This window comes from Schistocerca piceifrons, chromosome 5, assembly GCF_021461385.2.
Source record: "Schistocerca piceifrons isolate TAMUIC-IGC-003096 chromosome 5, iqSchPice1.1, whole genome shotgun sequence".
NCBI classification, from domain to species: Eukaryota; Metazoa; Arthropoda; class Insecta; order Orthoptera; family Acrididae; genus Schistocerca; species Schistocerca piceifrons.
Window position 1 is genome coordinate 161,252,076 of NC_060142.1, and position 17,915 is coordinate 161,269,990.

The 17,915-nt window shown below is 41.9% G+C and overlaps 1 protein-coding gene across 1 annotated transcript in view; it reads right to left on the reverse strand.

Annotated features, from left to right (window-relative positions):
* The window catches only part of LOC124798832 (cytochrome P450 6k1-like), a 52,604-nt gene extending 35,505 nt beyond the window's left edge, over positions 1-17,099 (reverse strand). The window contains exon 1 of the mRNA XM_047262362.1: positions 16,877-17,099. Coding sequence (XP_047118318.1) covers positions 16,877-17,099 — 223 coding nt within the window. The remainder of the gene's footprint in view (positions 1-16,876) is intronic.
* Positions 17,100-17,915: the final 816 nt, after the last annotated feature.

Genomic DNA, 17,915 nt, shown 5'->3' on the forward strand with positions numbered 1-17,915 from the left:
CTCCCTCTACGATTTTTACCCTCCACGCTGGCCTCCAATGCTAAATTTGTGATCCCTTGATGCCCACCAACCGGTCCCTTCTTCTTGTCAAGTTGTGCCACAAACTCCTCTTCTCCCCAATCCTATTCAATACCTCCTCATTAGTTACGTGATCTACCCATCTAATCTTCAGCATTCTTCTGTAGCACCACATTTTGAAAGCTTCTATTCTCTTCTTGTCCAACCTGTTAATCGTCAATGTTTCACTTCCATACATGGCTACACTCCATAAAAATACTTTCAGAAACGACTTCCTTACACTTAAATCTATACTCGATGTTAACAAATTTCTCTTCTTCAGAAACGCTTTCCTTGCCATTGCCGGTCTACATTTTATATCCTCTCTACTTCTACCATCATCAGTCATTTTGCTCCCCAAATAGCAAAACTCCTTTACTACTTTAAGTGTCTCATTTCCTAATTTAATTCCCTTAGAATCACCCGACGTAAGCCTCTCTCATTGTTCGTGAAATTAAATTTTTTTTTTGTCACCGTCTACGCACAACAGCCAGGTACACGAGCGTGATCCAAGACTGCTGCAGAAGCTTAACTTTTTTAACAGCCTCAGATGAATGAACTGCAACGTGCCTCGATAGAGACAAGTCAATCAGGGAGATTCCTCTCTGGTCATATGATAACGCTCGGTAGCATTAAAGTGGACCCACACTGAAAAATAACGGAAAAGGACTTCGCCATCAAACGGTGATATGTTCAGAGGAGGCGGAACGTCAACATAGCGTCATATCGCTTAACCCAGTAATGAACGGTAAAACTGAGCTTATGCGGAAACTGCCCGTCTTATAAAACGACGGAAACTTATATCTACAAACACAGAAATGGAGTACATAACGGCTTTTTAGGGTTCCTTACCCCAACCAGTAAAAACGGAACCCATATAGGATCACTTTGTTGTCCACCTCTGTCTATATATTTGTCTGTCCGACAGTTAAGACACCTTTTTCTCAGGAACAGGTAGAGATTTCAAGTTAAAATTTATGTCACATGCTGAGGTCTATGGTCCCTTGGCGGTGTAAAATATTGAAGCTTCTAAGACAATGAAATCAAAAGATGCGGCTACTTACGTCACATATTTTGATACTCGCAAACTCACTCATCAAAAGCTATAGGGTACTTCCCGTTGACCTAGAATCATGAAATTTGCCAAGAAGCAAGATTTCACAGTATAACCAAAGGGAAAAATCCGAAAGCTATCAACTTGTTGTTATATCACAAGACTTTTTTTCAGTTTTTGATATCAAGATTGTCTATCTGTCTGTTACGACCCAGTTTTCTCGGTAATGGACCGACGTGTCAAGTTGAAATTTATGTCACATACTATGTCTGTGGTCCCTTAACGGTATAATAAACGTTAGCTTCTAAGTCAATGAAATCAAAAGGTACGTCCATTTACGTAACATATTTTGGTACTCGCAAACTCACTCATCGAAACCTGTAGGGTACTTCCCGTTGACCTAGAATCATGAAATTTGGCAAGAAGCAAGGTTTCATGGTACAAGTAAAGGGTAACAAAATCTGAAAATTGTCCATTTATAATTATATCACAAGAAAAAAATATTTCCTTTGCCATTTGTTATCTGATGTCAAACTTGAATTTGAAACAATCAGTACTTTTGCATTCAGGCTGAGTGGGCGCAATGGTGAAAGTCAAACGTTAGGTAAGGAACGACTTTTCTTGTTCATATGGCACATTTCGGAATTTATCCATCATCAGACATCCATGAGGGAAAAATGGCCTAAAAGAAACTAGAGGTAAACTGCACACCTGTATAGTGTTGTTTTGAGTGGTGGGTGCAGTGACGAAGATTTTGTTACAGCTGCATGTACAATGTCTTCAGTAATTAAGGAATATTCTCGGTACTATTGACGTGAGGGTCAGAACAGGAATCCTTGAGGCGGCTAGCGCGTCCTTGCGCGCTGTCACGTATGGAGTCACTCGTAAAGAGTGGCGCTCGTAAGTGACACGAAGCAGTAATTACGTCTCACATGTTACTAAAATTAACTTTATACTTTTCTTAACAACTTTCTCTCCGGAAGCTTTTACAGGGTCAAACACAACGCAGATTCGTCAGGGACGGCGATTTTTGTCACCCATGTGAGACGTTTCACACCTCTTACGGTATTTTTTTTTTTTATATCTGAATAGTTCTACATTTTCACGGTAGTATATGTATTAGATGTATTTATAAACTTTGAGAACCTTCCTGCATTTTTTGAGTGTAAATATGTTAGTGTTTCTGACTTTTTCCTCAGACTGAAGTAAAAAACTAGATATCTTTACGAGCTCTTGTAAAGTTATTTTTTCGTTTTATCGTAAGGACTGCTAAGAATTTTCTTTTGGAAAGTACTCCAACATAAAGATGTGTGACTTTTTTTGAAGTTTTTGCTAATATTTGAAATTGTCATTAACAGGAAATATTGTAAATGATACAGATGACCTGCCTGCCTTCGCGACAACCACTATAGCACTTTTTATCCAATAGTAGTGAATGATCGCTGAAACCCACCCTGGCTGAAAGCTTTGTGAAAATGTTGCAGAGCTCCGATTCTGGAGTGCTGGCCGAGGTAAGGCTAAGTGCAATTTGAGACGCGTATAGCACGTGCCAAGTGAAGTGCTACGCGCGCTGACAGAAGCGAAGTGTGCACCCTGTAATCTTTCTCGAACTACTTTGAAGAAACTATCCGGTAAATATATTTGATTTTGATGTTACTTCTAGCTTTATATGTCAGCTTCACGGTGAAGTGCCCATCATCTCTCTAATTGTTATATTTACAGCGATATACGTCTTTAAGTAAGACATTGCTCAAAATTAGAAAAGTCTGCAATGAAAATTAGGGATCGCTACGATTTTGCGTTTGGTGTATATTACTGCATACCAAAATTTAGCTGACGTATTGAATTTTTCTTTAGACTTGGGAGAAGGTCTCTATCTGTCTTTGATCTCTAGAAAAAGGATTGTATGTAGCATATTCACTCCTGTTCGCACGCGCGAGAATGAAATATTCGTAACGTCACTCATATCTCCTAAATCGGTCGAGATATCGGAATGAGATTTTGGCACATTATAGCACACTAGGAGGAGAGTATTTTGCCAAAGCATTAACACACGAAACTTTCTTATCTATGGTGATATAGTAGTATCTATACTTTTTATTTTATTTTCAAACCAGTAATTATTATGAGTCACCGACATCTAGTGAAAAGAGAATTTGCTAACATGGAAATAAACATGATATTTCTTCTCACTGGAAACCGACACAATGAGGTTTTCTGTAAGCTATTGACCTTTCTGGTCACCATTTGCTTGTTTAATGAGACACTGTTTGAGAATTCTGCCGCAAAAGCTTCAGCAAGATGATTTTGTGGAAATTATACTATGTTTTGACAAAAGAAGCACAATTAAACGTGTTAACAAGAGTAGTAGAGCCGTTACTCATAAATGACGATGCTTCTTCAAATTAGAAAAAGTAAACAATTCAGGCAAAGATAAATCGCCGATTCTGTTCAGGTTTCGGCGGAATCCTCGTAACCCATCGTATTTTTAATAGGGAACGACTAGAATGGTAATTTGCCGTAGGCTTTTCTTCCTGTGCTTCATATGAGCAATATGAAGGTACCAACGAGCTTATCATTCAGCCGGAGTGACGCGCAAATGTGAGACGCTGGTTACTCGCCTTGTCCTGTCAAACTGACAATGTGTGACTCCCGAATAAAATAGTTACTATTGAGAGAAGCAAACCATTGATCCACCGCACAACACGACGCGACAGGAAAGCAGAAGCTAGTCAGGTGTGCCTCGTGAATGAAAGAGTTTTCGTCATTCGAAAAAGATTGTCGTGTCTTTTTTAGTAATACATTTCAGCAAATTAAATATATTATATCAGCTGACTCTTTCAGGACACTCATATTTTCGGAATAATATCGACCACATCCTTCATTTTTGTATCCAATGAAGTTTCTCGTCACTATACGCCAATAAAACATTGTCATTTGTGGGTGTTTATCGATTGTTTCTAGCTTACAGCGAAGATGTGATGCCCCCATGCACTCTCATTACATCACATTGAAGTAATCACAATGAAACTTACATATTTCATATACTGAACACAAAGGGAATACATCTGTGGAATTTCCCAGATTTAGAATTTTTGTAACAGATTGTACATTCACACCAGCATAATAGGCAGCACTTAGACAACCTTATTTAACTGTGTAAGATTTAAAATTTCTTGCCTTGTTTCTTGAACCAGATGATTTTATAATATTACTTCCGATTTCACTATTCTCACGATGAATCTTCTGTGCCTTATTGCGGTTTGAAGACATTGTGGAGCCACTAGGTATAATCTCAATGTCTAATGGTTCACCAATCATTGAATTGTCCATTGTTCTTGAAAAAGGAAAAACAATAACGCAACCAAACAACAAAACTATACGGAAATAAATAATTGAAAAATATAATGTACTAATGAAAAAAGACCGAAATGGGGAAAAACGAAACGCTACTCGGTGACAATAAGGTTCTGTAGTAAGGCAATATTTATCGGACGCCCGAGACTACCTTTGTCCACGTGCGTGGTGCCGAAAGGATCATAAGCGAGGACTGTTTTCCCGGTCCCCATCTCGCCTCTCCCACAGTGGCGCGCGGCGCGAGTAGCTCTGCCACAACAACAATGGCACGCCACTTGTCACAGATGTGTGTCGCATCACCATTACGACGCTCCCAGTTTGCGCAGACGCACTTGAATCTGCCTCCAGTTTTTTCACGTAAGTAACATATATTCGGGAATGCCTATTATGAAACTATCATTTTCAAATGTAGTGCACTGAAGCACCAAAGAAACTGGTAAAGGCATGCGTATTCAAATACAGACATATTTAAACAGGCAGAATACGGCGCTGCGGTCGGTAACGCCAATGCAGTCTAACGCAGTTGTTAAACCCGGTTACTGCTGCTACAATGGCTGGTAATCAAGGTTTAAGTGAGTTTGAACATGGTGTTATAAGACGCGCACGAGCGATGGGACACAGCATGATCAAGGTAGCGATGAAGTGGGGATTTTCCCGTACGACCATTTCACGAGCCTACCGTCAATATCCCCGACCCCCTTCCCCCATGAACCATAGACCTTGCCGTTGGTGGGGAGGCTTGCGTGCCTCAGCGATACAGATGGCCGTACCGTAGGTGCAACCACAACGGAGGGGTATCTGTTGAGAGGCCAGACAAACATGTGGTTCCTGAAGAGGGGCAGCAGCCTTTTCAGTAGTTGCAGGGGCAACAGTCCGGATGATTGACTGATGTGGCTTTGTAACACTAACCAAAAAGGCTTTGCTGTGCTGGTACTGCGAACGGTTGGAAGCAAGGGGAAATTACAGCCGTAATTTTTTCCGAGGGCATGCAGCTTTACTGTATGGTTAAATGATGATGGCGTCCTCTTGGGTAAAATATTCCAGAGGTAAAACAGTCCCCCATTCGGATCTCCGGGCGGCGACTACTCAGGAGGACGTTGTTGTCAGGAGAAAGAGAACTGGCGTTCTACGGATCGGAGCGAGGAATGTCAGATCCTTAATCGGGCAGGTAGGTTAGAAAATTTAAAAAAGGGAAATGGATAGGTTAAAGTTAGATATAGCGGAAATTAGTGAAGTTCGGTGGCAGGAGGAACAAGACTGCTGGTCAGATGAATACAGGGTTATAAATACAAAATCAAATAGGTGTAATGCAGGAGTAGGTTTAATAATGAATAGGAAAATAGAAATGCGGGTAAGCTACCACAAACAGCATAGTGAACGCATTATTGTAGCCAAGATAGATACGAAGCCTACGCCTACCACATGCCAACTAGCTGCGCAGATGACGAAGATGTTGATGAAATGTATGATAAGATAAAAGAAATTATTCAGATAGTGGAGGGAGACGAAAATTTAATAGTCATGGGTGATTGGAACTCGATATTAGGAAAAGGAAGAGACGGAATCGTAGTAGGTGAATATGGAATGGGAGGAAGGAATGAAAGAGGAAGCCGTCTGGTATGCACAGAGCATAACTTAATCATAGTTAACACTTGGTTCAAGAATCATAAAAGGAGGTTGTATACATAGAAGAGGCATGGAGACACTGGAAGGTCTCAGATAGATTATATAATGGTAAGACAGAGATTCAGGAACCAGGTTTTAAATCGTAAGACATTTCCAGGGGCAGATGTGGACTCTGACCACAATCTATTGGTTATGAACTGTAGATTAAAACTGAAGAAACAGCAAAAAGGTGGGAATCTGAGGAGATGGGACCTGGATAAACTGAAAGAACCAGAGGTTGTAGAGAGCTTCAGGGAGAGCATTAGGGAACGATTGACAAGAATGGGGGAAAGAAATACAGTAGAAGAAGAATGGGTAGCTTTGAGAGATGAAGTAGTGAAGGTAGCAGAGGATCAAGTAGGTAAGAAGACGAGGGCTAATAGACATCCTTGGGTAACAGAATAGATCTTGAATTTAATTGATGAAAGGAGAAAATATAAAAATGCAGTAAATGAAAAAAAAATTGGCTCTGAGCACTATGCGACTTAACGTCTGAGGTCATCAGTCGCCTAGAAGTAGAACTAATTAAACATAACTAACCTAAGGACATCACACACATCCATGCCCGACGCAGGATTCGAACCTGCGACCGTAGCGGTCGCTCGGCTCCGAACTGTAGCGCGCAGAACCGCACGGCCACTCTGGCCGGCGCAGTAAATGAAGCAGGACACAAGGAATACAAACTTCTCAAAAATGAGATCGGCAGGAAGTGCAAAATGGCTAAGCAAGGATGGCTAGAGGACAAATGTAAGTATGTAGAGGCGCAAATCACTAGGGGTAGGATAGAGACTGCCTACAGGAAAATTAAAGAGTCCTTGGGAGAAAAGACAACCATTTGCATGAATATCAAGAACTCAGATGGAAACCCAGTTCTGAGCAAAGTAGGGAATGCAGGAAGGTGGAAGGAGTATATAGAGGGTCTATACAAGGGCGATGTTCTTGAGAACAATATTATAGAAATGGAAGAGAATGTAGATGAAGATGAAATAGGAGATATGATACTGCCTGAAGAGTTTGACAGAGCACTAAATGACCTAAGTCGAAACAAGGCCCCGGGAGTAGACAACTAGAGTAGAGAACTGCAGACAGCCTTGGGAGAGCCAGGCCTAAGAAGACTCTACCATCTGGTGAGCAAGATGTAGGAGACAGACGAAATACCCTCAGGCTTCAAGAAGAATATAATAATTCCAATCCCAAAGAAAGCAGGTGTTGACAGATGTGAAAATTACCGAACTATCAGTTTAATAAGCCACGGCTGCAAAATACTAACACGAATTATTTACAGACGAATGGAAAAACTGGATGAAGCCGACCTCGGGGAAGATCAGTTTGGATTCCGTAGAAAATAGATTATGGAAAGGTAAAACTACGTTTCTAGCATTTGTACACTGAGAGAAAGCTTTCGACAATGTTGATTGGAATACTCTCTTTCAAACTCTGAAGGGGCAGGCGTAAAATACAGAGAGCGAAATACTATTTACAAATTGTACAGAAACCAGATGGCACTTATAAGAGTCGAGGGGCATGAAAGGGAAGCAGTCGTTGGGAAGGGAGTGAGAAAGGGTTGTAGCCTATCCCCGATGCTATTCAATCTGTATATTGAGCAAACAGTAAAGGAAACGAAAGAAAAATTCGGAGGAGGAATTGAAATCCATGGAGAAGCAATAAAAACTTTGAGGTTCGCCGATGACATTGTAATTCTGTCAGAGACAGCAAAGGACTTGGAAGAGCAGTTCAACGGAATGGACAGTGTCTTGAAAGAAGGATATAAGATGAACATCAAAAAAAGAAAAACGAGGATAATGGAATGTAGTCGAATTAAGTCGGGTGATGCTGAGGGAATTAGATTAGGAAATGAGACACTTAAAGTAGTAAAGGAGTTTTGCTATTTGAGTAGCAAAATAACTGATGATGGTCGAAGTGAGAGGATATAAAATGTTGACTGGCAATGGCAAGGAAAGCGTTTCTGAAGAAGAAAAATTTGTTAACATCGAGTATAGATTTAAATCTCAGGAAGTCGTTTCTGAAAGTATTTGTATGGAGTGTAGCCACGTATGGAAGTGAAACGTGGACGATAAATAGCTTAGACAAGAAGAGAATAGAAGCTTTCGAAATGTGGTGCTACAGAAGAATGCTGAAGATCAGGTGGGTAGATCACATAACTATTGAGGAGATATTGAATAGAATTGGATAGAAGAGAAATTTGTGGTGCAACTTGACTAGAAGAAGGAATCGGATGGTAGGGCATATTCTGAGCCATCAAGGGATCACCAATTTAGTTTTGGAGGGCAGCGTGGAGGATAAAAATCGTAGAGGGAGACCAAGAGATGAATATACTAAACAGCTTCAGAAGAATGTAGGTTGCAGTAGGTACTGGGAGAAGAAGAAGCTTGCACGGGATAGAGTAGCATGGAGAGCTGCATCAAACCAGTCTCTGGACTGAAGACTACAACAACAACAACCGCCAATATCAGAAATTCCCTAAAATATCCAATCTCCGACATCGTTGCGGCCGAAAAATATCTTGCAAGAACGGGGCCAATGACGACTGAAGAGAATCGTTCAACTTGATAGAAGTGCAACCCTTCCGAAAATTGCTGCAGATTTCAATGCTGGGCTGTCAACAAGTGTCAGCGCGCCAACCACTCAACGAAACATTATCGATATGAGATTTAGGGGCCGAAGGCCTAGTCGTGTACCCTTTATATCAGGATGAAACACAGCCTTACGCCTCGCCTGGGCCCGTCAACACCGACATTGGACTGTTGATGACTGGAAACACTTTGCCTTGTCGGACGAGTCTCGTTTCAAATTGTATCGAGCGGATGGACGTGTGCGGGTATGGGGACAACCCCATGAATCCATGGACCCTGCATGTCAGCGGGGTGCTGTTCAAGCTGGTGGAGGCTCTATAATGGTATGGGGTGTGATATTGGGCCCCTGATACTTCTAGATTCGACCTTGACGGGTGACACGTACGTAAGCATCCTGTCTGGTCACCTGCGTCCAGTCATGTCCACTGTGTAGTCCGACGGATTTCGACAATTCCAGCAGGACAATGCGATACCGCACACGTCCAGAACTGCTACAGAGTGGCTCTAGGAACACTCTTCTGAGTTTAATCACTTCCGCTGGCCACCAGACTCCTCAGACATGAACATTATTGAGCATATCTAGGACGCCTTGCAAAGTGCTGTTCAGAAGAGATCTCCACCCCCTCGTACTCTTACGGATTTATGGACAGCCCTGCACTATTCTTGGCGTCAGTTCTCTCCATCAGTACTTCAGGCATTAGTCGAGTCCATGTCACGTCGTGTTGCGGCAGTTTTGCGCTCTCACGGGGACCCTGTACGATATTAGCCAAGTGTACCAGTTTCTTTGGCTCTTCATCGTACTTATCTGTAGCAAAGAACGTATATTAAACTAAATTTGTTACAATGAACGCAATGAGAAGAAGGAAAATGGCCAAGAATACCCTTACGCTAGCAACAATCATGAATAGAAGACAATCAACGCAAAGTGTTGCTATTCCTCGGAAGACAGTTTAGTGCAAACATTATGCGACCAATCCATAAACGACTAACACGCAGTCACATAATATTCCGTAAAATGAATCATTCCACATCATTACGATATATTGTAGAAAGTGACGTATGGGAATCAACTAATTCTTGTCCAGATAGCCACTCAAGAAGTTGGTGTGTTTTGTCGTTCTCTGTCTACCAGTCTTTCCCCATTCCGCTACATGTGGCCACGTTGAATGCCAACCTCAAGGTGTCTCGTGTACTGTGCGGCTCCTGGCCCACCGAGTTGGATTTCCGCGAAGTTGACAGGACAGCGACGAGTTCTGCCTCTCTGTCAGCGGTGCACCATACTAGTGAGCACTACCCCCTCTGTGTATGAGGGGCGTTCAGCAACTAATGCAACAAATTCTTGTTTTGTGAAAGCAAGTTGGTTTTATCCTGGATTCCAATACACAATATTATTCCCCACTCTTTTCTCTACAGAGGCAACCTCCTTGTCGCAGTGGATACACCGGTTCCCGTCAGATCACCGAAGTTAAGCGCTGTCGGACGTGGCTGGCACTTGGCTGGGTGACCATCCGGGCCGCCATGGGCTGTTGCCATTTTCAGGGGTGCCAATTGAGGAGCTACTCGACCGAATAGTAGCGGCTCCGGTCTCAGAAAACCATCCTAACGACCAGGAGAGCGCTGTGCTGACCACACGCCCCTACTATCCGCATCGTCAGCTGAGGATGACACGGCGGTCGGATGGTCCCGATGGGCCACTTGTTGCCTGACGACGGAATACTTTTTTTCTCTACAAAACCCCATTTTTCAACATAATCTCCCTTCAATGCGATTGCCTTACGCCACCTTACTGGGACGGGCCATATGCCCACATGGTACCACCCTACTGGTCGGCGTCGGAGCCAACGTCTTGCTGCATCAGTAACCTCCCCATCCTGCTCCACACGGAGTGCTTCCTTCATTAGGCCAAACAGTTGGAAGTCGGAAGGTGTGAAATCCGGGCTATAGGGTGGATGAGGAAGAACAGCCCAGTGAAGTTTTGTGAGCTCTTTTCCAGTGTCCAGAATGGTGTGAGGCCTTGCGTTGCCATGTACAGGGAGAAGTTCTTTTATATTTTTTGTGGCGACGAACACGCTGCACTTGCTTCTTAAATTTCCTGAGGGTAGCACAATAAACTTAAGAGTTGATCGTTGCGCCGTGAGGGAGAATATCAAGCAGAATAACCCGTAGAAAGCCCCAAAGACTATCCCCATGACTTCACCGGCTGAGGGTGCGGCTTTGAACTTTTTCTTTGGAGGAGAAGAGTGTGCCGTCCCAAGGATTGCCGTTTTGTTTCGAAGTGATGAACCCATTTTTCATCGGCCGTGACGATGTACGACGAAAATTTGTCATGATCGGCCTTCTAACACCCAAGCAGTTCCGCACAGATCGTCCTTCGTTGGTCTTGGCGAGGAACCCAGTGGGCCTTTGAGTATCCCAACTGGTGAACAAGTGTGACAGCACTATCAACAGAGGCATTTATAGTCCGACCCAGGAGCGATGGTGGTTCGCGCATGTCCAAGCACGGACGAGGATTGCATTGTTAACTATTCCAAGCGACAGCTGCATTAAGCGCATGCGCGTGCTTTCCGCTGGAAGAAAGTGTATATCCTGCAAATTATGTCTCTCCCTTGCTTATGCGGAATGTATCACTTACCACCACCACCAGCAATAACAAGTCGCAACAAATGGAATAAAAATTCACTAAACAACTCGATACGAACACGTTTAATGCTCGCATTAGCTACGGCATTCAGAACAGACCGCTCAGAGCACTACTGGACGCTCATTGGCTGTCGGAGAGTGAGTGACGTAGGTCTGCAGAACAAGCCTAAACTCGACCGCCATCGTTCGTGACTCCAACTATAGCAGAGCAGCGAGGTGTTTGATTGTGATCGTCGGTCACCTCGAATTAGAGTGTCCGCACGTTCCAGCATTGCAGGGTGTTACAGCTGACTGCGGTCGGCCGCCACGCGAGAGGTCGGACAGGTTTGCGCAGCCTTGTTGTGACGATGACAGACGCCTCACTCAACGACTCACCCTGCTTTTGTTCACCTTAGATATTCTGCAACGGCCTACGAATATTTGTGACACTCTGGTTTTCCGCGAAAAGAAACTCAGCGACTGTCTCTACCTGGAAGGCCCCTCCGTTACAGCCGGCCGATGTGGCCGAGCGGTTCTAGGCGCGTCAGTCTGGAATCGCGCGACCGCTACGGTTGCAGGTTCGAATCCTGCCTCGGGCATTGATTTGTGTAATGTCCTTAGGTTAGTTAGGTTTAAGTAGTTCTAAGTTCTAGGGGACTGATGACCTCAGATGTTAAGTCCCATAGTGCTCAGAGCCATTTGAACCCTCCGTTACATACTATTTCGAATGCTACATATAGCGTCGTGAACTGTCGCAACTTAGTGAAACTTCACGGGCTGAAGTAAGAAGAATCCACGATGTCCACAATAAATTCCACATTTTTTTCAACCGAAATTGGCTGAGAAAATAAACGTTTTGCATTAATTATTGAATGCCCCTTATAATTTACCGAGGACTACGCTTAGCCGGCCGCTGTGGCCGAGCGGTTCTAGGCGCTTCAGTCTGGAACCGCGCTGCTGCTACGGTCGCAGGTTCTAATCCTGCCTCAGGCATGGATGTGTGTGATGTCCTTAGGTTAGTTAGGTTTAAGTAGCTCTGAGTTCTAGGTGACTGATGACCTCAGATGTTAAGTCCCATCGTGCTTAGAGCCATTTGAACCATTTGACTACGGTTAACGTTGGCGAAGGAAAGAGGTTCTCTTATAATGACAAAGAAATGTCCATTTGAAATGAGGTAGACTTTTTCATATTCCTTTTTGGCATCTACATCCTGTGCAAAATTTTATCGATGCTATTCCTAAATTATTATTATTATTTTTGTTTTGTTTTGCTTGATACATTCCCCTTCTCATTGCATTTTCATGTTCACCTTTAATATATGAAAACAAATCAAACAGTATTGTGTACACTGTTGTCTTTCTCTGTCAAATATTTAACAAAAACCGATCGAAATGTTGCGTACGAGGGATGCGCTTCGCATCAAAATAACATCGTTATATTAGAGACGGCTTTACCGGAAAGAACCAAAAAGTTGCCTTCAAAACGAAAAAAAATATCCTACCTGGCGATAGAACAATTATCCGCGTCAGCTCGCCGCACTGTCGCCATCTTTGAGTCGCTAGGATCACAACACTCCCACAACACTTAGGAAAGCCATGGGTGTCTTTAACGGTAGAAACCTCAACATTATCGTGTATGTTACTCCTTCGGTTGTGGTAGACAAGCGATGCAACCATGCCAAGCCCAAATACAGTGTCTCATATTTTTTATATCCGATCAAGCTATGCCAGTACTCTTCAGGAACAACGAATAAATGACCTTTCAACGACTACTCTAACATGATAAAGGAGCGGGCAAAACTCGTCCGGGGCGACAAAATTTAGGGGCGCCACTTTGGCTGTAAATGTGACAAAAATTTCGACGTCTTAAGATCCAATTACAGAAAAGTATTAGTGCATACAAACATAAAATGTAAACAGTACTCATGCGAGTGGTTCCCGACTCATTGGTTATCTACATTTTCATTATTATGATGACGCCTCCCGCTGCGCGATCGAAAGCGTCCATCTGATCTTCGCCGCTCCCTGTTGTGGCGAAGTTTCTCTGCTCGCTGAGAGAAAACATTGTCGCAGTTGTGAGGCTTATTGTTATTTTGCTTGCGGTAAAGCGAGTGGAAGCTGTGCGCCATTCTCGGTGCGGAACCCTCAGGCCAGGAGACCTACCCGCCCTTAGCCGGATTTTTAAAAAAATAGGTACGTGTATAACTGAGCTGTTGTTTAGCTTGAGAGATACTAGTTTATCGTAATCGATTATCGAATTGAAACAATAGAAGCATTTTTAAATAAAATAAATATTTAATTTATTCAAAAAGGCTGTTAATTGAATCAATAAAATGTTATATCAAATTTGTGTAGGTATGATTGTTCATGTTCTTGTTTTATGAAAATATTTATTTCAGTTAATAATGTTAAGACATATACTATGTTCATTGTTTCGATAAAATGTGTTTTACAATAATATATTTGAGTAACTGAACTGAATGAAATCTGACAATCAAAATTATAGAATTGTTTTTAATAGTTATCTATAAGTTGCTGAAAATTTTCTTGTTATAAAATACTTGTATAAAACACTAGACTTTTATGTTAACAGCAATGAAAAGTATTTTTTGTAGGCCGTAAATATTTTCATGTCGATTAACAAAATCTAACTTTGAAGGCATGTAATTATGGTCCTAGCTTGTTTAGAACAAGGATAAATTTTTATTTTTTACAGTTTCCATTCCTTAATTTGATTTACGTGCATGCCTTTTCCATAATGTATAGCAGTCAAAGAAGGCTGGAAAAGGAAGCTGAAAGGCAAAACGCAAGCTGATACGTCAACAATTATATTCAAAGTTATACCAAAACAAATGAGGAGACAGACAATATATAAAACATCAATTATGGGCATAAAAGAAAATACGGGATCATCAACGGATGACAATGACAAGCAAACTACGATGCTTCTGAATCAACTGGAACTGGCTACGCTCTGATTCTCATCAGCAGATGAAATCAATGAAAAAATTGACACCAACTTGACACCCACAGGAAGCGTTCTACGAACTGTGAGTACGGCTCCACATCTGTGATAAAGAATTTTAGGAGACATCAAAACAAGTCTTTTAGTGAGACAAGGTCCAGCTAAACCATTGCATAATTACCAGTTTCCTACCAGTGACACTGGTCGACATTTAAGAGCAAATTATTGTAAACGAATTTTAAGCAATTGAGAGCAAGTTTCATGGCAGTGTCTAGTGCTTTTTTGAAATAAACTACGTTTACTATTTCGGGTTGCAAAAATTTTGGCTGCGTATATAGTTTTATTTCAAAGGACGATGCTAAAAGTTGGAAGTTCATCGGCAGAACTTAGAAAGAGCATGAAATTTCAAAAAATCATATTCAGGCCCAAAAATCGTAGCTAAGAATGAACCGAAGATTTAAGGCTTGTAAAACTACAGACATAGCCGTTGTGAATTTTAAAATTGTACGGGCATAGCCGTTCAAAGAATTATTAACAAAGAAACAAATTATGGGAACGAGAAGCTTCTAAGAATCGTAGCAATTCGTAAATTTCTTGGTAAAACTGGTCTGGCTTTTCAAGGTATAAGGGATAGGTTGTTCAAATGTAATACCCGTAATTTCTTAAAAATAATTGCTATCTGAATTTGATCCCATTATGGAAGAGGACGTTTGTAGAGATTTAAAAACAAGGAGAGACTAAACCTCACTACCTCGCAAAAAATATACAAAACAAGGTTATATGAGGAGTGTTCAAATGAAAAGGTACGAAAGGCCATAACAACCAAAGAGATAGAAATTTGCATGTGCCGCTTTGGGATAACGTACGCGCGATTTTATCACACTAAAATTTTTGTTCCCTTTATGACGTATCTGAATGGATAAACGTGTGGAGGTATAGCGCTATTCTTGTACTGTTTCATGTGATATGATGTTATTCTGGGAACTTGTGTTTCATTAATGTTTTGTAGACATTCATCTCAGGCTGGGATTATGCAACTTCTGTTTGAAGTATTCGTTGGTGGGTCGCAGCAGCCGATGTCGTGACGTCAGAGCAAGTCCAGAGAGACTGCAGCACCAAGAAATACGTGAGATGGAAAATTCATTGAACCCTAATGAACGATGCTGTAGAAGAGAACATCGAGCTTTAATGTATATTTTGAAGTATATTTGGGCCACACATAGTGTACTCAACACCACTGACAATAACTGCTGCGAAAGAAAAATAGAAAAAAAGCCGGTGTGGACCAATGAGAGAATAGCAGCGCTTGGAAAGAGTTTCAGATTGAAAATATCCAATTTATCATAAATTATTAAATAGAATTTTATGGAATTTATTTTTTCCGCAGTCTTGTGATAGATGCTCATTTCTTGGGCAGCATTGATACTTGTCTTAGGCAGCATATGGCCCACGGGCCGCGGGTTGGACACCTCTGGTCTAATGAGTGCAGAATATGGACTGAGAGTAAAGTGACGCAAAATGAAAGTAACGAGGAATAATGGGACTGAGCTTACCGATCAACTTACCAAAGTTGGGGGCCACGGACTGGTCGAAGTGAGGGAGGGAGTTCCATTACGTTTGAAGCAAAATAACACATGATGGATATAGGAAGGAGCACATAAAAACAGACTAGCACAGGAATAGATGGCATTCCTGTCCAAAAGAAGGTTACTTGTATCAAACATCGTCCTTAATTTGAGGAAGAAATTTTTGATAATGTATGTTTGGATTACAGAATTAAATGGACGTGAATAATGGGCTGTGAGGAAACCGAAAAATAAAAGAATCAAAGAGTATGAAATGGAGTGCAGCAGAAAAATGTTGAAAATGGTGGATTGATAGGGTATGAAATGAGGAGATTCTCTTCAGAAAGGCCGAGGAGAGGAAAATGTGGAACAAAAAGGGACGGGATGGCACGACATATGTCCGTCGTACTTGCGTGAGCTGTCGAGGGTAAAAACTGTATGGGAATACAGGATTTGGACTATATCCAACAAATAATTGAGTACGTTAAGTGCAAGGGCTATTATGAGATAAAGAGGGTGGCGCAGGGAGAAATTCGTGCAGTGAGAACGACTCAGAAGCGTGATGAAAAAAAAAAAGTGACCTAGCTGCTCACACTTCTCGACCATTCTGAAAAGTCTTCCCACCCTGTGCCCACTCAATACATTTCATTGCTCATCAGACACTGATTTCCTAAAAAAGCAGATAGTCTGCGGGTGTAATTATGACAACAGTTAATATATCTATTATGTTTTTTATGAATCTCACTTTATAACAGCAGAAATTCATTTTGTCCCTGGTTAAGACATGGTGCCTGACGGACTTGATGCACTGCTTACCTACCATTTTACGTACTCTAACAAAGTTGCATACAGTAACAAAGCTGCAACTACTAATAATAATATTAGCATTTGAATATAAGCAGTGAGAAGATAGCAGATGATGCCAGGCCTGGGAGATTTAGAGTTTAAAATTCTGAGGAGGGAAGAGGATGAATAGCGAAGTGCAGGTGCAGAAAGCTTACCTTTGTGTTTCCTGTAAACTTTGGCGATGGTCAAGCCCATCGAGAGCTTGCCAAAGAAGCTGTCACGCAGACTTCCGAAAGGGAATGTCGGCTCGTCGTAAGGTACGCCCCTGCTCTTCCAGAAGCGGTAGTGGATGAAGACGAACTTGAGGTAGATGTAGATTATCGGCAGTGAGAGCACCACCAGCAGCTCCGTGAGCCATGAGTCGAAGTAGATGCCCATCGTGATCTCTCTGGAAGAACGAAGGGATGTTGTTTCAGTGACACAGTTGCTGCTTATCGAATGCAATTCCGTACATATGTCACGTTACTACGAAACTTCTTTGCAACTTCATCATATTATTTCAATGTTTTTACAGAACGTTATGGTATCTGCGCATTTCTGCAAATTGTGTTATCTACTATTACGTCTGCTAAACTACACTATTTTCATTGTCGAGCGTTATGCTATATCTCGACAGAAAAAGCTATTTATACTTGCGCTATCTTACTAAGCACTGTTCAAGCATACTGTAGACGTCTTCCCCTTCATGGATTAACTAAGTTGCAGAAGAGCAGGACGGAAATCTGCCGAACGCAACTACTGTTATCGCTATTACTGTCAGTTGGAAGGAGCGGCGTCGTGGGACGATTGCAACTGAACACAGACGGTATGAATTCTCGGCTAAATCAACATCCCGATGATTAAACAGAGGAAGCAGTTACGAGGACAGAAGTTTAAGTATATGTGTAGTGTGTGTTCTTTCGGAAGTGTCGGAAAGAACGGGCAACATTTTCATCCTGCAGCAACTGTGAATCAAGACAAAAAGGAATTAATGACATTAGCTGCCAATGGGCATTGATTTAAATCAATGAGGAAAGCTGAAAACTTGTGCCAGACTGGGATGTGAAACCGGGCCATTTGCTTCCCAGTTGATTTAAATCAGTGCCGGCTGGCAGCTAAAATTAAGAACGTTACGTGTCGTCAAAATAGCAAATAGTTTCTTTCCCAAAATGCAACGTTTAAAAATCACCACACTCTGCTTTTAGCCCAGTACAC